The following is a 21,791-nucleotide window of genomic DNA, read 5'->3' as shown; positions in this document are numbered from 1 at the left end:
AAACTGCTCGCAATACTCCAAACGGGGCCTGACCAGGGCCTTATAAAGCCTCAGAAGTGCATCCCTGCTCTTGTATTCTAGCCCTCTCGACATAAATGTTAACATTAAAAATTAAGTCTACATTCATGATTGATACTGGTAAACTCAACATTTTGGGCGCAACTAATTGGGAACAAGGTACCACAGTGAATGCATTTAGCCCAGTGTTTCCTGGCACTCACAGCGCCGAGAAACACATGACTATACAATGCAACACGTGTTTTATAAGTGGCCTCAGTGAGGAGTGCACACACAGCCCTGTTTTGTATACTGAGGAGCTCTGCCCACTGGAACTCCGCAGTGTAGCGAGAAATTGGGACATCATTTTTAAATGGCACCGTGATCTCCGAAGAAACCGCCCCTCCGCAACCCCCAACACCCACTCAGGACACCACTGGCTCAATCGCGCGTGTGCAAAAAATGCCATCTTGACACTTTGGCAGTGCCAACCTGGCACCCTGGCAGTTCCCAAGCCAGGCTGACACTGCCAGGGTGCCCAGGTGGCATTGCCAGGCTGGCAGGGGCACTGCTGGGGTGCTAGGCTGGCAGTGCCAAGGTGGCATTTTGCCTCTGATGGGGGTTGGGCCTTGGGGTGCCCTGCCCTTATGGGGTGGAGTGCGGGAGGTTCAAGGAATCACCCCCCCCCCCCCCCCGACAGGTGAGTTGGGCCTTTGGGGTGGTCTGAGGGTCAGATTGGGGGATCGCAAGATTGGTGTGCCTTTTGAAAATGGCGCCCTGATCTCTTTCTGCACTAACGAGCAGAGCTCCTCACTGTATGAAATGAAGATAAGTACTGTTGCCAAGTTAACTAGATATGGCATTTATTAGTGATAATATTGCTTTTCAGAGTCGCCAGGTATCAAATGATACCACCACAAGGCTTTACCGGATATCGATCAAAGGACCACACAGCCAGTTAGTCAGTTCAAGTTCAAAGATAGTTTATTTACACACAAGGATTACTTCGACATGCAACATAAAACACTACAAGTTAAACTTGTTGCTAACTTTTGCCTTAGTTTAATTGCTCTGTTTTATCACCTTTGCGCTTGAGTCGCCAGGTATCTTTCTGATCGACCGCCACGTGGTTCAAGTCCGAGTAATGATCAATAATTCAATACACCGCTTAGTAAGATTTAAATCAAAGCACATTTATTATGCACAGTAATCACTACTCATGTATAAATTCTACGTCTAAGCTACTACTACGACTAACAGGCCAATACTTAACTTGGAACTGGCCCACCAGGTCAGGGAAACGAATGGCCTTTCGTTCGGGTTCTGAGCCTGCGGGATTTGAAGTTGGTACAGATTGTTAGCTAGGAGCGCCTATCTTGTAGCGCGTTGAAGTAAGACTTACTAGATATCAGTGGTGGCTGGACTGTCAAGGGTTGGTTCGTGTTGCTGAGTGACCCGGTCAAGCAGAGAAGCAGAGGGGCGATTTGAACTTGGGCTTGATTCTTATAGTCCCCCGGGGCTTCCCGCCTTTCGGGGCGGACCCTGTACCTGGTTCCAAGTGATTGGACTTTGTCCCAATCACTTGGTTCGATTTTCTCCAATGCTGGAGCGGTTCCCTAATCGATGGGCTGTCTTGAGGTGGTCGTTCACCTCCCATTGTGTAGGCTTCTGCTGGCGCCAAAGAGTCTGGTTTGGCTTTATGTTTCTAAATGTTGCTCATTGTTCCCGGGGATTGCTCATTAATATGCAGATGGCTGGTGTTTTGTATTGCTGATGGTTGTTGGTATCGATCTTGTCTGGCCTTTCCAGAGGTAAATACACACTCAACCCGCAGCTGCTCGTTTGTGTCCTGTTGGCTGACTTTCCCATCAGCCATTGCCGTTCGCCATTTTAAATCGGGAGTTAGCCATTCTAAATCGGGAGTTAACCATTTTAACTGGCTATAAACTACACCTAACTACTACAATAACTTATACTTAACTTCAGGGCAGATGAACAAGGCCTTTGTTCGGATCTTGCGTGGCTGGGTAGAAGAAGTGGCTTCATTTCTGAGGGGCTCATCCGCCTGGTAGCGATTGTTGGTCTTGAACTTGTCTTCTGGTCGTAATGCTACACTTGGTTTTAGGCGTAGGCCGGGGCCAAGAGAGAACGAGCACATGGTTGTGTCTCTTCTTATCCCTCTGGGATTTTGCGCTCTTTGGGGCGGTCCTTAACTTGGACTCAATAATTCAACAGGCTTCAATCACTGCCTTTGATTTTGGCCAATAAAGGGGCGGGTGCCTTGATGGCTGGGCGTATCCTTAGCGGTCATTGACCTTGGCTGTTTGGGCTCCCTGAGTAAAGGGAGTGGCGCCGATTAGTCTGTATCTGTATCAGTTACCTGAGTACAGTTCTTTTGTTCTGGGGAAATGGACCATTAGAATACAACGAGCGGGGGTTTCGATCGCGTCTAGCTATCTGGGTTGCAAATACACACACCAGCTGTGAGTCTGTCTGAGTCCTGGGTTGGCCATAATTCCCATGGTACTTTGCAGGTGGCCACCTGCGACGGCTACATCCCGTCCTCTTGATCCTGAACGCGAAGCGTGGTGGATCACACTGGTGAATTATTGGGTTTTGGAGCATTTACCTAAGTTTTATTAACACATCATACATTCATAATCTCTAAGGGGTCACTATAAAACATTCAACTATTACACATTTAACTTATTCACACAAGGGAATATCTAACTATCACTATCTAAGTTACTCTCATGCTGCTGGCAAATATAAAAAGGAACTTACGTACAATACAAAAGTTTTAAACCAACGGCAGCATCACATTTCTACTTAACTTATCAACGTCACAGAGATGGACAATCTTTATTTTTATCGGTGGTTACATTGTTTGTTGGGTTGGGTGAATTCCGAAGAAGGGGGCTGGGAGTGTATGTATTGGGGAGCGGGAGGCTCTTTTTCACCATTTGCGGAGTCTTAAGTGTCTGGATGACACTGCAGATTATCGCTATCACTGTGTAGGAAAGGGAATACCATTTAACAATGTTTTCGCACCAAGTGGGCGTATCAGTGTTTATCTCTATGTGTGGAGTCCATGCTTAGGGGTATCATGTTGTGTGGTCATGTTCGGGGCTGGTGTGGCGGAGGGTACAGAGGCTTATAACACGCGCAGTTGTCGTAGTCCAGCGACAATCACAAAGGAGGTCATCAGTCCTGTCTTCATCTTGTCTTCTGACTTCCGTCCTTCGTATATTCCTGGGGTTGCAAGCATAATATCTGTTATTATCTTTGGTTAACATCTCGTTTTGTTTGTCTTGCTCTCCTTAACTTCAATTACCCATTAGAATCGTCACCATGTGTGACTCCTTCATTTTTTTTTGAAATTACATTTTGGAGAGACAAGGAGCGGGATTCTCCCAATGGAGTGGCGGGAACCACTCCGGCGTCGGACCGCCCCAAAGGTGCGGAGGTCTCTGCACCTTTAGGGGCCAAGCCCTCACCTTGTTACTGTCTAATACTTGCTTCAGAGTGTCGTCTGCCTTTTGGGCCTGGGCTAAATCTTCGATATTGGTCTGTGAAACCTGGGCTGCGTGTATCGGTTCACTTTCGGGGGGTTGCCAAAAGTGTCCGTGGCGTGATCCTGACTTGGCTAAGGCGTCTGCCTTTACGTTACCGGGTGGGGAGGAACGATGATGGCTTCTCACTTTGATAATGCCTTATGTGTGGTCTTTTGCTGTCTCAAGGATATGCTTCAACAATGGGGCTGAGGGTAGGGGTTTACCATCAGCGGATATGAATCCTCGAGATTCCACAGGGGCAGGAATTCTGTCAAACTATTGCAGACATATAAACTGTCCGAATGTATGTCTGCTGGGGTCGGAAAGGAATCTGGGTGCTGCACTACATATGCTACACCTGCTAATTTGGCTGCTTGTGATCCTAGGTGGCCGGGCAATTTTAAAGATATTTCCTCTAATGCGCGTCTTCCACATAAATTCCACAACCAGTCATTCTCTTTCCATTTTCTATGGTTGAGGAACCGCCTACATAAAAGCTTTATCCGTGGTCTGGGGATTCTGTGTTCTGATGCCTGCTCGTGTGTGTAGTGACTTTGGAATAAAGGGTCCTGTGTGGTGTTTGGCTGCAATGATCTGGCACTCATGTGGGGTGTCTGCATACTGAAGGTTGTCTGCTAAAAATGTGTGGGTCTTTGTATGTTTAACTGTAATGTCCCTTCCTTGTAACAACAGTGTCCAGCGAGCTGCTCTATTCTGGCTGACTGAACCATCCTTTAACCTACCATCTAACAATAGCTGCGTCGGGATGTGCTGGGTTAAATCGTTACGGGGTTGAGGCCTCTGATATATGCAAAATACTCCACTGCCCAAAAGACTGCGAGCAAGTGCCGTTCGCAAGCTGAAAATCCTTGCTCTACGGGATCCAGAATTCGTGAGGCATAGGCTACGGGTCCTAATCGGTCATGTCTTTCCTGTAGGAGTACTGCTGATAGGGTTCGGTTGGTGGTCGCTACTTCTATGGCGTAGGGAGAGTGTGGGTCTGGAACTTGCAAAGAGGGGGTTGTGCCTAGGGCGCATTTTAATTCATCGATGGCGTCCATGTCCTGAGGAAGCCATTCCCATGGGGGGTTCTTTTTTAGGAGCTCTGAGAGTGGGGCTGCTTTTGTGGCAAAACCATCTGTATGGTTCCTACAATATTCAACTAATCCTAAGAATGACCGGAGTGCAGTGACATTGTGGGGCAGGGGCAATTTAACTATTGACTCAATTCGTTTGTGTTCAATCTCTCTCTTCCCGTGGGTGATAATGGCGCCTAAATAAAGGACTTTTTCTTTTAGGACCTGGGCTTTTTTCAGGTTAACCTTGCCTCCAATTGATTGTAAGAGACCTAGCAATTCTGAAAGAAGCTTAACATGCTCTTCCTTTGTGTCCGTCTGTCGGAGTAAGTCGTCCACATACTGAATAAGGCATTCGGGGTGGGAAAATTTGGAAATTCCGTTGGCCAATTGTCGGTGAAAAATGGAGGGGGAGTTGTGGAAACTTTGCAGGAGGCATGTCCACGTATACTGCTGTCCTTGAAATGTGAACGCGAACTTGTATTGACAGGCCTTATCTAAGGGAATGAACCAGAAGCCATTGCTAATGTCCAGCACTGTAAAGTACTTTGCGTGTACTTCCTGTTTGAGCATGGTTTTGGGACTCGTGGCAACGGTGGAGGCTGCTAATGGGGTGACCATGTTGAGCTCTCGGTAGTCGATGGTTAATCTCCATGAACCGTCGGGTTTCTTTACGGGCCAAATTGGGGCATTGTTTGTTGAGGCTACGGGCCGAATTACTCCTTGATCTAGTAAGCTATTGATGACTTTTGAGATCTCCCCCTTGGCTTGCTGTGGGAAACCGTATTGCTTCTGGGGCTTGGGATCGGCACCTGAAATTGTGACCATGCCTGAGATCTTCCCACAATCATGTTTGGATTGGGCAAAGTCTGCTTTATGTTTTCTGAGGACCTCTCCAATTGTCTGGTCTGTACTAATTGTTTGCGGATCAAACCAATAGTCTCTTACTGAGCAAATCCTATGTTCGTAGTCCCCTACTCTGAGCGTGGTGGGGGCTCTCGCTGTTTTGGCCATTTTCCATACACATCTATTCACAGGGTCAAAGGAAAGGTTGTGGGAGCTCATAAAGTCGATTCCTAGAATGTGCTCGGCTGTTTGGGGCAAGTCGACTAAAACAACGGGGTGCCTGGTGTTTATGGTTTCTATCTGAATATCTACAGGGGCTGTAATGTATCCCTGCTGTACATGGCCTGTAAACCCACTAAGGGTGATGGTGTCTGTGGTGGGCCATTTGTTGCCCTGAAACATTGTGGAGGGGTTTAAAGTGGTGTGGGACCCTCCTGTGTCCCAAAGGAACTCTATTGGATGTCCCCAGACTGTGCCTGTGACTACTTGTTTGTCTGATTTGTCCCAGAGTGTGTCGCAGACCCAAGTTGGGGAGTCTGAACACCATCAATCTGGTGTTGATTACTGCATTCTGTTCGGGCGTTAATGTGATGTATGGGCCTAACATTGTTCCTAGGTGGGGAGTTTGATTGCTGGTCCGGGGGGTTCTGTCTGCATTTGTGGGTGTAATGTCCCATGTGTCCACAATTATAGCAACCTCGTGGTGCCTGCTCTGGGGTGCTGTCCTTTATGTTTGCCCTCATTTACCCATTCTGGGTCCTGATTAGTCCTGACTGGGTGCATATTCGCCTCTGCCTTTTCCTGATCTGCCTTCCAATGTAGGGATTGTTCCCAAGCTCTGGAGAGTCACTTTAAAACCCAAACTTCATTATGTGTGGCATCTGCGAGGTCATAATTTACACAAGCCTTTTGACCTGCTTCTGTGGCGTGGGAGACTAAAGCGCTGGCCCATTTAGTTGTGTCGTCTTCATTTAAGTGTGCGCGGTTCAAATCCCCAAATACTGCTTTAAAATGGATCCAAAGGCGACCTGCAAATACAGTTAGATGCTCTCCCTTCTTTTGCCTACAACGGTTCAAACCTTCTACAGGGTCTCCCTTGTTGTACCCGATCGCATCTAAAATGGCCGTTTTCATCTCCTGTAGGGTCCCTCCTCCTACATTCTGGGGTTCTGGTAAAGCTGAGCTAACGGAAGGGTCAAGGCTCATGACTATAAGCTTAACTTCCTCCGGTTCATCTCGACCACACAACCATTTGCTGTTGTACTCTCGCAAAGAAATTATGTGGGTCTGCGGTGGGTTTGAATGTTTCAATTTTGACACATGCATCTCTGAATTGGGTGATGGTTAGTGTGGTGGTGTAAACAAAATCAGGCTCATCCCGATTCGATGACTTGCGCCGTGTGGTGACCGGATTCATGGGGATGTGTGCTGTCTGCAGTCGGTGGTGCGGGTGCTTTCCTTTTTGGGGCCTGGGTGCCTCTATTGTGATTTTCGGTATCCTCCACATATCTCTGGGCGGTTTCATTTAGTTCTTGCCAATTGGGGCCATTCTCCTCATCTAAATCTTGTCCAAAGCTATCTCTGAATCTGTTTTGCATTGACAGCAGTGGCTGCAACTTCTCTATTTGTCGTCTACATTTTGCATGATCTACTGTGCTCTGTCTTTGTTCTGTAGTGGAGCTATGGAGTGCTCGTAAAGCTGCCTTTAAATCTGCACATTGTCTTGTTAACTGTGCTACCTGCTGTTTTGTCTCTTCCCGTACCAAAATTGCGCGCTGTGTATCTTGGTAGGCTTTATCGTACTGGGTCTGAAAGCTGCTAAGGTGAACTAAACAAGATTGGTGTGCCCGTTTGACATCAGCCACCTCTTTATCTTTAGCTGCCAACTGTTCCTGGAGTTGCTCATTAATCTTTTCACATTCACTATAGTTTCCCTCATTCTTCTCCTCTTTCTCAACTAGCTGTCTGCAGAGCGTCCTCACAACTGTGCCAAACAGGACACTATTGCAATTGGCTTATGAACTTTCGCTGCATTCTTCTTATGTACCTCGGTTAGGTTGTCCCAGCAGGTTTGTCCTATGCTTCCTGGACCTGACTCATCATTTGAACAAAACTCGGACCAAAGCGGCCATCCTTTTCCCTTCAAATACTTCCTCAACTCTTCTTCCCATATGGGGCACTGCTCTGCTCTGTTGGTCGCTGCGACCTCGGGTTCCTGCGGGTTCATTAGGCGTTCCATCGCTTTTGTGGCCATTGCTACTGTTATCTCTGTTTTCCTACCATTAAGTTCTCTGTTTTCCTACCTCTAAGTTCTCTTTTCCTGCCATCAATTTGGAACAGGGGGAATAAGGCGGTGATTCGAACAGCGGGTATGGCCCAGGCTATTTTCCGGTTCACAATAGTCCTGATAGTTTTACGCAAAATCTAACGAGTTTACCTTGTATCCCTGTTAGTACGCATGCAGGTTAATACACACTTCAGAATCTTGGTGATTTGATCGATACGGGCCTTACACATGTGGTTTCATTCACTTTTCCTCAATTGGATTTCTAATGCAAAGTTTTGTGGGTTCTCTCGGAGGACAAAATCACTTCTAGGTCGAGTTCCAATAATATTGCCAAATTAACTAGATATGGCAGTTATTAATGATAATATTGCTTTTCAGAGTCGCCAGGTATCAAATGATACCACCACAAGGCTTTACCGGATACCGATCAAAGGACCACACAACCAGTTAGTCAGTTCAAGTTCAAAGGTAGTTTATTTACACACAAGGATTACTTTGACATGCAACATAAAAAAACAGTACAAGTTAAATTACACCTAACAACGACAATAACCGACACTTAAATTCAGGGCAACCGGCTCTTTGCAGATGAACATAGAACATAGAACAATACAGCACAGTACAGGCCCTTCGGCCCACGATGTTGCACCGAAACAAAAGCCATCTAACCTACACTATGCCATTATCATCCATATGTTTATCCAATAAACTTTTAAATGCCCTCAATGTTGGCGAGTTCACTACTGTAGCAGGTAGGGCATTCCACGGCCTCACTACTCTTTGCGTAAAGAACCTACCTCTGACCTCTGTCCTATATCTATTACCCCTCAGTTTAAAGTTATGTCCCCTCGTGCCAGCCATTTCCATCTGCGGGAGAAGGCTCTCACTGCCCACCCTATCCAACCCCCTGATCATTTTGTATGCCTCTATTAAGTCTCCTCTTAACCTTCTTCTCTCCAACGAAAACAACCTCAAGTCCATCAGCCTTTCCTCATACGATTTTCCCTCCATACCAGGCAACATCCTGGTAAATCTCCTCTGCACCCGCTCCAAAGCCTCCACGTCCTTCCTATAATGCGGTGACCAGAACTGTACGCAATACTCCAAATGCGGCCGTACCAGAGTTCTGTACAGCTGCAACATGACCTCCCGACTCCGGAACTCAATCCCTCTACCAATAAAGGCCAACACTCCATAGGCCTTCTTCACAACCCTATCAACCTGGGTGGCAACTTTCAGGGATCTATGTACATGGACACCTAGATCCCTCTGCTCATCCACACTTTCAAGAACTTTACCATTAGCCAAATATTCCGCATTCCTGTTATTCCTTCCAAAGTGAATCACCTCACACTTCTCTACATTAAACTCCATTTGCCACCTCTCAGCCCAGCTCTGCAGCTTATCTATATCCCTCTGTAACCTGCTACGTCCTTCCACACTATCGACAACACCACCGACTTTAGTATCGTCTGCAAATTTACTCACCCACCCTTCTGCGCCTTCCTCTAGGTCATTGATAAAAATGACAAACAGCAACGGCCCTAGAACAGATCCTTGTGGTACTCCACTTGTGACTGTACTCCATTCTGAACATTTCCCATCAACCACCACCCTCTGTCTTCTTTCAGCTAGCCAATTTCTGATCCACATCTCTAAATCACCCTCAATCCCCAGCCTCCGTATTTTCTGCAATAGCCTACCATGGGGAACCTTATCAAACGCTTTGCTGAAATCCATATACACCACATCAACTGCTCTACCCTCATCTACCTGTTCAGTCACCTTCTCAAAGAACTCAATAAGGTTTGTGAGGCATGACCTACCCTTCACAAAGCCATGCTGACTATCCCTGATCATATTATTCCTATCTAGATGATTATAAATCTTGTCTCTTATAATCCCCTCCAAGACTTTACCCACTACAGACGTGAGGCTCACCGGTCTATAGTTGCCGGGGTTGTCTCTGCTCCCCTTTTTGAACAAAGGGACCACATTTGCTGTCCTCCAGTCCTCTGGCACTATTCCTGTAGCCAATGATGACATAAAGATCAAAGCCAAAGGTCCAGCAATCTCTTCCCTGGCCTCCCAGAGAATCCTCGGATAAATCCCATCAGGTCCCGGCGACTTATCTATTTTAAGCCTGTCCAGAATTGCCAACACCTCTTCCCTACGTACCTCAATGCCATCTATTCTATTAGCCTAGCGCTCAGCATTCTCCTCCACAACATTATCTTTTACCTGAGTGAATACTGACGAAAAATATTCATTTAGTATCTCGCCTATCTCCTCAGACTCCACACACAATTTCCCATCCCTGTCCTTGACTGGTCCTACTCTTTCCCTAGTCATTCGCTTATTCCTGACATACCTATAGAAAGCTTTTGGGTTTTCCTTGATCCTTCCTGCCAAATGAACAAGGCCTTTGTTCGGATCTTGCGTGGATGGGTAGAAGAAGTGGCTTCGTTTCTGCTGGGCTCATCCGTCTGGTAGCGATCGTTGGTCTTGAAACTTGTCTTCTGGTCGTAATGCTACACTTGGTTTTAGGCGTAGGCCGGGGCCTACAGATTGAGTGTCAGCAGTGTTAGCTGAAGAAACAGCAAAGGCACTGGTGGAGTGGCAGTTGGGTGAGAGCACAAACGATCTCATCCTGATAGAGACATTGCTGAACCGCTGGCGTGCTAGCATGGTCCTCATGACTTTAGTCTTCGCTTTCAGTACACAATTGAGACATTGAGGGCTTCCACTTATGCTGCAGTGGAAATGGAGAATCCGGCTGCCAGGCAATGCATTATGGGTGGATCTAGAAGTGCTGTCATGGATTGGTCACCACTTTTATCTTGGTAAGAATGAGCTCCAAGCTCTCTGAAAGTCTGCCAATGCACCAAACATCTTGGTATTCATGGTCCTCAGCACTCTGTTAATGGTATGTTAATTATATAATATTTTAACCTTTATTGTCACAAGTACGTTTACATTAACACGGCAATGAAGTTACTAGTCGCCACATTCAGGCACCTGTTCGGGTACATACACTGAGGGAGAATTCCGAATATCCAATTCACTTAACAGCACATGTCTTTCACGACTTGTGGGAGGAAACAGGAGCACCCGGAGGAAACCTATGCAGACACAGGGAGAGCCTGCAGACTCAACACAGATTATTAAAGTTAAATTATTTTTTTTAAAGTCAAGGAAAGGGAAGAATACTCAAAAGTTCAGGGCTCAAAGATTGATTGCACAGGATCAAGAAGCACTGGGCTCCACCTCCGAACCCTCCAAAGGGGACTCGAGGATAAAAAAGTTCCTCTGCACTGGACATGGCAGTCGTGGGGGGGTGGGGGGGGGGGAGGAGGATAGAAAACGGGGGGGCTGGAAACACCATTAGAACTGGTGCTTCCAGAAATTCATGCCAGCACTGGCCTCAAAATGCACGCGATGTCCACAATCTCACGAGTGGCACCCTGCTTTCAACTCTAGCACAACCCTGAATCTTGCTGATACCCAAGAAAGACAAAGATCCGACCGAATGTGGGTCCGACAGACCCATCTCGCCGCTCAACGTAAATGCAAAAATACTGGCCAAGATCCAGGTCAGGCGACGAGAGCTGCGTACCCGAGGTAGTCGCAGAGGACAGTAGGGCTTTGTTAAGGGTAGGCAGCTAACATCATACATCAGTCTCATTACCGGGGCAGCACGGTAGCACAGTGGTTAGCACTGTTGCTTCACAGCTCCAGGGTCCCAGGCTCCATTCCCGGCTTGGGTTACTGTCTGTGCGGATTCTGCACATTCTCCACGTATCTGCGAGGGTTTCCTCCAGGTGCTCCGGTTTCCTCCCACAGTCCAAAGATGTGCAGGTCAGGTGGATTGGCCATGCTAAATTGCCCTTAGTGTCCAAAAAAGGTTAGATGGGATTACGGGGATAAGATAGAGGTGTTGGTTTAAGTAGGGTGCTCTTTCCAAAGGCCGGTGCAGACTCGATGGGCCAAATGCCCTCCTTCTGCACTGTGAATTCTATGATTCTATGATCAGGCGTCTGCTGAATGTGATAATAGCCCTATCCGAGGAGAGAACACCTGAGGTGATCATTTCCCTGGACGCAGAAAAGGCCTTCGACAGTCAAGTGAGAGTTCCTCAAAGAGGTACAGGAGCGGTTTGTGCTCGGAGCAGAGTTCACCGCCTGGGTGAAACTTACACAGGTGGAGGGCATTGTTTAATGAAGGACTGAGAGCATTGCTAAGATGCCATGCAGGCACCGCAGGGTGCCCAGGTGGAACCAGTGCCAGGGCACCACCCTGCCCAAAGAGCATGCATCTGGGGGCCTTGGATCCCCTGGGAGACCCCAATGAGCGTTGTTCCGTCTGGTCCCCATTTATGGAGTGGAGATGCCGGCGTTGGACAGGGGTGAGCACAATAAGAAGTCTTACAACACCAGGTTAAAGTCCAACAGGTTTGTTTCAAATCACTAGCTTTCGGAGCACTGCTCTTTCCTCAGGTCTGCTCCTGAGGAAGGAGCAGTGCTCCGAAAGTTAGTGATTTGAAACAAACCAGTTGGACTTCAACCTGGTGTTGTAAGACTTCTTACTGTGCCCATTTATGGAGATTAGAACAAACGCCGCTCGCCCGAGGTCTCCAAGGTGAAGGGGATAGATCACAATGCCTCACGTACCTTGGGAATCTGCATATTAAAGTGAGACTAGCTCTCACACTTTAATACGCAGATTTGCCAAAAGGTTATCCCACACACATTGGGCGGGATTCACATCACAACATCTTGCGAGATCGCATTATAACTTGCGAAGCGTTGTGAGCCGGATAGATCCTGGGAGTGGGGTCTCCCGGCTTTTATCGGCCGCACTGAGCCGTGGCGAGTTGACTTTCAGGCACAGCGTGGCAATTGAGTTGCGCCCTTTGCATACATACCATACTTCAGTGCAGTGGAAATCATTATCGGTAAAACAATATTTTTTTAAACCATTAACTACTTGAGTTTTATTGGTAGAAAATTAGGTACAAAAAATGCTCCACCATTTACTCCTTTTGTCTGTAACAGTAACTTAAGCTATTCTTTTTGCTAAGTAAATTGTGTTACGATTAATTGAAAAGATTATGAATGCGTGAAGAGGTCATTATATGGAATTAGTACTTCATTTCATCCTTCTTCATTTAAAATCATTCTGTCTCATGGGTATTTTAATGAAAACTGAGTTTTTACTCAAGTGATCAAAGAAACTTACTAGCATGTTTTTTGATTATATTATCATTTGGACAAATATGTGAGGATGCATTCAGTATCATAGATGGAACAAATTATTTAAAATTAAATTTTAAGCTTTATCGGTATCAATATTCTGTGACTCAGGATCATTAATGTTATATTTAGCCGAGTAAAGAGTTTTTTGGAACAAATTAGAACTTAAAAATAGTTTCCATTTCAAGACTGAAATAGCCAAAATTCTCGTAACATTTTGTATTAAAATCTAAAGATTTAAATGGCGATGCAAGTGTCTGGGAGGATTAGGAAAAGGAGACTTGGAGCCCAGTCTATATAAGGGGTGAAAAGTTAAAGGGTGACGAGAGTCTCAGTAGGATATGACACACATGGGGCAGCACGGTAGCACAGTGGTTAGCATTGTTGCTTCACAACTCCAGGGTCCCAAGTTCGATTCCCGGCTTGGGCCACTGTCTGTGTGGAGTCTGCACTTTCTCCCTGTGTCTACATGGGTTTCCTCCTGCTAGTCCCGAAAGACGTGATGTTAGGTGAATTAGATATTCTGAATTTTCCCTCTGTGTACCCGAACAGGTGCCGGAATGTGGCAACTAGGGGCTTTTCACAGTAACTTCAATGTTAATGTAAGCCATCTTGTGACAATTAATATTATTATTATTATTATTACATGACCTCCTTCTGGCCTTTATCCACCTATCCCCCTGTTAGTTATGTAATTTCTTACACCCCTCCCCACCCTCTGCCATTACCTCTTGTGAACATATGTGGAAGAGAAGCATGGACACTGAGCCGAAGATAGAGAATCCAAAGGTGTGAGTAAAGGCTTGGTCAAAAGTTGTGTTTTATTGAGGAGCGGGAGTTGGAGAGGCTAAGGGGGTTAGGGAAGGAATTTCAGATTGTGCTGTCTCGATGGCTGAAGGCATGACTGCCAATGGTAAGGTGGAAACATGGGCCTGATCCAGCAACAGTATTCAGGGAAGGGGTCTGTACTACTGGTAAAGATAGGGAAGAGGACAGGTCATGGAAGTATTTAAACACAAAGGTGCGCTTTTAATTTGAGAAGTTGAAACCTGGGTGCACTGTAAGATAGCGCAGATAGGGGTGATGAGTCAGCTGGACTAGGTACGGGATATGATAGGTGTAGTAGAGTTTTGGATGTGCTGCAGAGTGAGACACTGGCCAGGAGGAGATTGAAATAGTTGAGTTGGAAATTATAGCAGGATGGGTAAGATTTTGACAGCTGCATATGGTTGAGATGTCATGGAAGTGGAAGTTACTGTGATTGAGAAGATATAGAATCAGAAGCTTAAATTGTGATCAAATAAGATGGCAGATGAAATCAGACTGTTCTAGCCTGAGAAATTGGCCATGCAGTAGGGTGGAGTAGTGACTAGAATATAAAGATGGGGCTGCACACAACAGGGTGATTTTCTGGTCACGTTCGCCATGGTTGCAAATCCTGTTATGCCCACTAACGCTCCTGCCGGCAAAGTAATCAGGTTCACACCCAGTGAGGGCATGAGCCTGAATACCATGGATTTAAATAGATGGAAATATGCTGAAATTGTAAAGTGGCTTACATAGAATTTACAGTGCAGAAGGAGGCCATTCGGCCCATCGAGTCTGCACCGGCTCTTGGAAAGAGCACCTTACCCAAGGTCCATACCTCCACCCTATCCCCATAACCCAGTAACCCCACCCAACACTAAGGGCAATTTTGGACACTATGGGCAATTTAGCGTGGCCAATCCACCTAACCCGCACATCTTTGGACTGTGAGAGGAAACCGGAGCACCCGGAGGAAGCCCACGCACACACGGGGAGGATGTGCACACTCCGCACAGACAGTGACCCAAGTCAGGAATCGAACCTGGGACCCTGGAGCTGTGAAGCAATTGTGCTATCCACAATGCTACCGTGCTGCCACCTCTAGCATGATGTGGGGCCGGCGAGAATCAATGCTGCTCTGTAGCAGTCGAGATTACCAAGCCAGGGGGGTGGAGGCCTTTGTGGCCCCAGGTGGTCAGGGACATGGCAGGGCAATGCCCTGACACCCTGCATGTGCCAACTTGGCCACGATGGCAGGGAGGAGGGGGGGGAGAGGGAGAATGGGTGGGGGGGATAAATCGCTGGCGATAATTAATGGTTGTGGGGAGGGCTTTGAGGGGAATTTCTGGCTGTGATTAATGGGAGGGGTGGGTGGAGAATTGCCAACGACGATTATTGCTGGCTGGGGAATTTCTGGTGATGATTAATGGGGGGGTGTAGAATTGCTGATGATGATTAATTGAGGGGTGTAATTGCCAGGAATGATTAATTTTGTTGTGGGGGGGGGGTTGCCATCAATGATGGATGTGGGGGCGGGGAGTGGTCTCATTCCCCGTGGGAGAGGGAGGAGGTGGGGGGGGGGTTGTCCTGTCTCTTAACTTTAAGATTGGGGACCTTTTAAAAATGTTGTCTGATCTCTGTGGATCCGGGCTTGCCGGTTGTCCGATCTCTGTGGAACAGGGCCACGCCCCCTCAAGAATGAGGGCATAAAAGACGCTCTCTTGCTTTTTTTTTGACAAAGTCTCAGAAGATCTGGAGAGAAAACCTGGCCATATCTCTGGGAGAAACACGCCGGTTGTCAGTCACAACCTGACACTATTCCATTTTTTGGGAAAGTTCCTCCCAGCAGTTTTTGTCTTATTAATTGCAGCATACCCAAGACTCTCTGATCACCTTTGTGTTTTGCAATAAAAAAACAATATCCACTAACGTATCCCACTCCAATTTCAACACAACTCCTTGCAAATTATTTTAACTTTTAAGAACAGGGTAAAACAGATGATATCTGATCAGCCGCCCACTGTACATGCTTCCTAATGTTCTTCTCCATTGAAGTAAATGGAAAGGAAAATGCAGTTGGATATCTAATGGGCAGCTCGTGTGGTGGTGCCCAGATGACACTATTATTTACTCAAAGGTAACAGTTCCACTACTGAGTCAAAGCGGATACCTTTTCATAGAATCCCTACAGTACAGGAGGCCATTCAGCCCGTGTAATCTATACCATCCCTCTGAAAGAGCACCCTACCTAGGCCCACTCCCTTGCCCTATCCCTAACCCCACCCAACTTTTGGACATGAAGGGAAAATTTTAGAATGGCCAATCCACCTAACCTGCACACCTTTAGACTGTAGGAGGAAATTGGAGCACCCGGAGGAAACCCAGGCAGACACGGGGAAAATGTGCAAACTCCACACAGGCAGTCACCAAAGGTCGGAATTGAACCTAGGCCCTGGTTGTGTGATGCAGCAGTGCAAACCACTGTGCCAGTGTGCCGCCCCAATTGACTTGCCAATTATCTTTTTAGTTTATATTGCATTTCAATAATAGCAAGGAAAGTGTACTTAATCCGCTTTCGTTTTGTAGATACTGCTTTGCAGAGTTTACAGGAAAAAGGTCAAGGCCTTTTAGACCAGATGACATCCCAGGCTCCGTGGACATTTGGAAAAGATGTTTCCATTGAAAATAAGGACAACATAGAACACATTCAAGGACTTATGGAGGATATGCAGCTTCGGAAACAAAGGTACAATCGAGCATTTGCATATATGATAAATTACAAAGCTGCAATATGTAAACTGGGGATATCAGTTTTGTCCAAACAGTTACAAAAACCAAGCTGTGTACTTGATGCTAAAAATAAACGATTACCTGCACCAGTAGAATTATTATCTGACCATGTAGTGGTAAAGATCACATGAGAAATACTTCTCATGAATGTTTGAGAGTGTTGGGTATGTATTTTGCGTTTTCTGAAAAGTGTTTCAAATTCAAAAGAAATCACGTTGACAGCAGTGCCCTTAACCTCGAAAAAGCTTTTCTTGCGGTGTATGTTAAAAATGAACATCAAACTAAGAAGGATATTTTGAAGAGTGAGGGAGGTGAGCAGAATCCTGATCAAAAAAAGTGAGTTTTAAAGAGGATTTTGAAGGAGGAATGGAAGGTGATGAGAGAGAGGGCTTTAAGAGAGAATTTCAGACAGTGGTATGCTAACATCATTGGTAGGATGAAGAGGTTGGCTGTGGCTTAAAAGGCCAGTGGAAGAAGTTGGAGGAACAGAGCGATCGGAGTGATTTGTAGGACTGGAGCCAGCTACAGTGGTGGATGGGAATGAGGCCTTAAGGATTCAAAGAAAGGGATGAATGTTTTAAATTTGATCCTTTGAGTGACTAGTAGTCAATGAATAACTGCTGGCAGTCCACTGGTTCTTAACAGAAATTACCGTTTTTAATGAACATCACATGCTTTATAGCCTTGAAGGCATCACCTCAGAGCAAACAAGTGCGCAAGCATGCTTTTATGAGTGTGCACTGTGGTGAAAACCCGGCTGCTTCTTCTCGCTAGTTCAGGCTGAGATAAACTAACTGAATCCAGAGAACAAATCTCTACTATTACCTTGCAACCACATAATTTGCATTTACAAGTTCAGCCACTAGACTGACTGGAGGAATCACAGCAAGGTCTGCAAGTAAAATTCCAAATCTCTCTCCAGAAGGGAAATACATGCAGTGAGATTAATTGTTCAAGTAGTCTTTTTCTCTTTAAAATATTAATTTCTCCCGGCTCTGGATCACTGTCCGTGTGGAGTTTGCACATTCTCCCCATGTTTGCCTAGGTTTCGCCCCCACAACCCAAAAGATGTGCAGGCTAGGTGGATTGGCCACGCTAAATTGCCCCTTAATTGGAAAAAATGAATTGGGTACTCTAAATTTATATTTTTAAAAATATATTAATTTCTTGCTCGGAATTGTCACCTAAATTAGGAGATTGTGGAGGCATTAGAACATAGAACATAGAAAACATAGAAAATACAGCACAGAACAGGCCCTTCGGCCCACGATGTTGTGCCGAACCTTTGTCCTAGATTAATCATAGATTATCATTGAATTTACAGTGCAGAAGGAGGCCATTCGGCCCTTTGAGTCTGCACCGGCTCTTGGAAAGAGCACCCTACCCAAACTCAACACCAAGGGCAATTTGGACATTAAGGGCAATTTATCATTGGCCAATTCACCTAACCCGCACATCTCTGGATTGTGGGAGGAAACCGGAGCACCCGGAGGAAACCCACGCAGACACTGGGAGGACGTGCAGACTCCGCACAGTCAGTGACCCAAGCCGGAATCGAACCTGGGACCCTGGAGCTGTGAAGCAATTGTGCTATCCACAATGCTACCGTGCTGCCCTTGAGAACAAATAAATCTACACTATATCATTTAACCGTAATCCATGTACCTATCCAATAGCTGCTTGAAGGTCCCCAATGTTTCCGACTCAACTACTTCCACAGGCAGTGCATTCCATGCCCCCACTACTCTCTGGGTAAAGAACCTACCTCTGATATCCCTCCTATATTTTCCACCTTTCACCTTAAATTTATGTCCCCTTGTAATGGTTTGTTCCACCCGGGGAAAAAGTCTCTGACTGTCTACTCTATCTATTCCCCTGATCATCTTATAAACCTCTATCAAGTCGCCCCTCATCCTTCTCCGTTCTAATGAGAAAAGGCCTAGCACCCTCAACCTTTCCTCGTAAGACCTACTCTCCATTCCAGACAACATCCTGGTAAATCTTCTTTGCACCTTTTCCAAAGCTTCCACATCCTTCCTAAAATGAGGCGACCAGAACTGTACACAGTACTCCAAATGTGGCCTTACCAAAGTTTTGTACAGCTGCATCATCACCTCACGGCTCTTAAATTCAATCCCTCTGTTAGTGAACGCGAGCACGCCATAGGCCTTCTTCACAGCTCTATCCACTTGAGTGGCAACTTTCAAAGATGTATGAACATAGACCCCAAGATCTCTCTGCTCCTCCACATTGCTAAGAACTCTCCCGTTAACCCTGTATTCCACATTCATATTTGTCCTTCCAAAATGGACAACCTCACACTTTTCAGGGTTAAACTCCATCTGCCACTTCTCAGCCCAGCTCTGCATCCTATCTATGTCTCTTTGCAGCCGACAACAGCCCTCCTCACTATCCACAACTCCACCAATCTTCGTATCGTCTGCAAATTTACTGACCCACACTTCAACTCCCTCATCCAAGTCATTAATGAAAATCGCAAACAGCAGAGGACCCAGAACTGATCCCTGCGGTTCGCCACTGGTAACTGGGATCCAGGCTGAATATTTGCCATCCACCACCACTCTCTGACTTCTATCGGTTAGCCAGTTCGTTATCCAACTGGCCAAATTTCCCACTATCCCATGCCTCCTTACTTTCTGCATAAGCCTACCATGGGGAACTTTATCAAATGCCTTACTAAAATCCATGTACACTACATCCACTGCTTTACCTTCATCCACATGCTTGGTCACCTCCTCAAAGAATTCAATAAGATTTGTAAGGCAAGACCTACCCCTCACAAATCCGTGCTGACTATCCCTAATCAAGCAGTGTCTTTCCAGATGCTCGGAAATCCTATCCTTCAGTCCCCTTTCCATTACTTTGCCTCCCACCGAAGTAAGACTAACTGGCCTGTAATTCCCAGGGTTATCCCTAGTCCCTTTTTTGAACAGGGGCACGACATTCGCCACTCTCCAATCCCCTGGTACCACCCCTGTTGACAGTGAGGACGAAAAGATCATTGCCAACGGCTCTGCAATTTCATCTCTTGCTTCCCATAGAATCCTTGGATATATCCCGTCAGGCCCGGGGGACTTGTCTATCCTCAAGTTTTTCAAAATGCCCAACACATCTTCCTTCCTAACAAGTATTTCCTCGAGCTTACCAATCTGTTTCACACTGTCCTCTCCAACAATATCGCCCCTCTCATTTGTAAATACAGAAGAAAAGTACTCGTTCAAGACCTCTCCTATCTCTTCAGACTCAATACACAATCTCCCGCTACTGTCCTTGATCGGACCTACCCTCGCTCTAGTCATTCTCATATTTCTCACATATGTGTAAAAGGCCTTGGGGTTTTCCTTGATCCTACCCGCCAAAGATTGTTCATGCCCTCTCTTAGCTCTCCTAATCCCTTTCTTCAGTTCCCTCCTGGCTATCTTGTATCCCTCCAATGCCCTGTCTGAACCTTGTTTCCTCAGCCTTACATAAGTCACCTTTTTCCTCTTAACAAGACATTCAACCTCTCGTCAACCATGGTTCCCTCACTCGACCATCTCTTCCCTGCCTGACAGGGACATACATATCAAGGACACGTAGCACCTGTTCCTTGAACAAGTTCCACATTTCACTTGTGTCCTTCCCTGCCAGCCTATGTTCCCAACTTATGCACTTCAATTCTTGTCTGACAACATCGTATTTACCCTTCCCCCAATTGTAAACCTTGCCCTGTTGCACGTACCTATCCCTCTCCATTACTAAAGTGAAAGTCACAGAATTGTGGTCACTATCTCCAAAATGCTCCCCCACTAACAAATCTATCACTTGCCCTGGCTCATTACCCAGTACTAAATCCAATATTGCCCCTCCTCTGGTCGGACAATCTACATACTGCGTTAGAAATGCTTCCTGGACACACTGCACAAACACCACCCCATCCAAACTATTTGATCTAAAGAGTTTCCACTCAATATTTGGGAAGTTAAAGTCGCCCATGACTACTACCCTATGACTTCTGCACCTTTCCAAAATCTGTTTCCCAATCTGTTCCTCCACATCTCTGCTACTATTGGGGGGCCTATAGAAAACTCCTAACAAGGTGACTGCTCCTTTCCTATTTCTGACTTCAACCCATACTACCTCAGTAGGCTGATACTCCTCGAACTGCCTTTCTGCAGCTGTTATACTATCTCTAATTAATAATGCCACCCCCCCACCTCTTTTACCACCCTCCCTAATCTTATTGAAACATCTATAACCAGGGACCTCCAACAACCATTTCTGCCCCTCTTCTATCCAAGTTTCCGTGATGGCCACCACATCGTAGTCCCAAGTACCGATCCATGTCTTAAGTTCACCCACCTTATTCCTGATGCTTCTTGCGTTGAAGTATACACACTTCAACCCCTCTCCGTGCCTGCAAGTACTCTCCTTTGTCAGTGTTCCCTTCCCCACTGCCTCATTACACGCTTTGGCGTCCTGAATATCGGCTACCTTAGTTGCTGGACTACAAATCCGGTTCCCATTCCCCTGCCAAATTAGTTTAAACCCTCCCGAAGAGTACTAGAAAACCTCCCTCCCAGAATATTGGTGCCCTTCTGGTTCAGATGCAACCCGTCCTGCTTGTACAGGTCCCACCTTCCCCAGAATGCGCTCCAATTATCCAAATACCTGAAGCCCTCCCTCCTACACCATTCCTGCAGCCACGTGTTCAACTGCACTCTCTCCCTATTCCTAGCCTCGCTATCACGTGGCACCGGCAACAAACCAGAGATGACAACTCTGTCTGTCCTGGCTTTTAACTTCCAGCCTAACTCCCTAAACTTGTTTATTACCTCCACACCCCTTTTCCTACCTATGTCGTTGGTACCAATGTGCACCACGACTTCTGGCTGCTCACCCTCCCCCTTAAGGATCCTGAAGACACGATCCGAGACATCCCTGGCCCTGGCACCCGGGAGGCAACATACCTTCCGGGAGTCTCGCTCGCGACCACAGAATCTCCTATCTATTCCCCTAACCATTGAATCTCCTACAACTATTGCTTTTCTATTCTCCCCCTTCCCTTCTGAGACCCAGAGCCAGACTCAGTGCCAGAGACCTGGCCGCTAGGGCCTTCCCCCGGTAGGTCATCCCCCCCAACAGCATCCAAAACGGTATACTTGTTTTGAAGGGGAACGGC

General features: G+C 46.4%; 1 protein-coding gene across 6 annotated transcripts in view; it reads left to right on the top strand.

The window, feature by feature from the left end:
* sestd1 (SEC14 and spectrin domains 1) overlaps positions 1-21,791 on the top strand; it is a 275,430-nt gene that overhangs the window by 231,034 nt on the left and 22,605 nt on the right. For all 6 annotated transcript variants that reach the window (XM_072477346.1, XM_072477354.1, XM_072477310.1 and 3 more), the window contains one exon: positions 16,406-16,565. In XM_072477346.1, the coding sequence (XP_072333447.1) occupies positions 16,406-16,565 (160 nt within the window). The remainder of the gene's footprint in view (positions 1-16,405; positions 16,566-21,791) is intronic.

Source organism: Scyliorhinus torazame, chromosome 2 (genome assembly GCF_047496885.1).
Source record: "Scyliorhinus torazame isolate Kashiwa2021f chromosome 2, sScyTor2.1, whole genome shotgun sequence".
NCBI lineage: Eukaryota > Metazoa > Chordata > Chondrichthyes > Carcharhiniformes > Scyliorhinidae > Scyliorhinus > Scyliorhinus torazame.
This window is presented reverse-complemented; position numbering and strand designations above follow the sequence as displayed.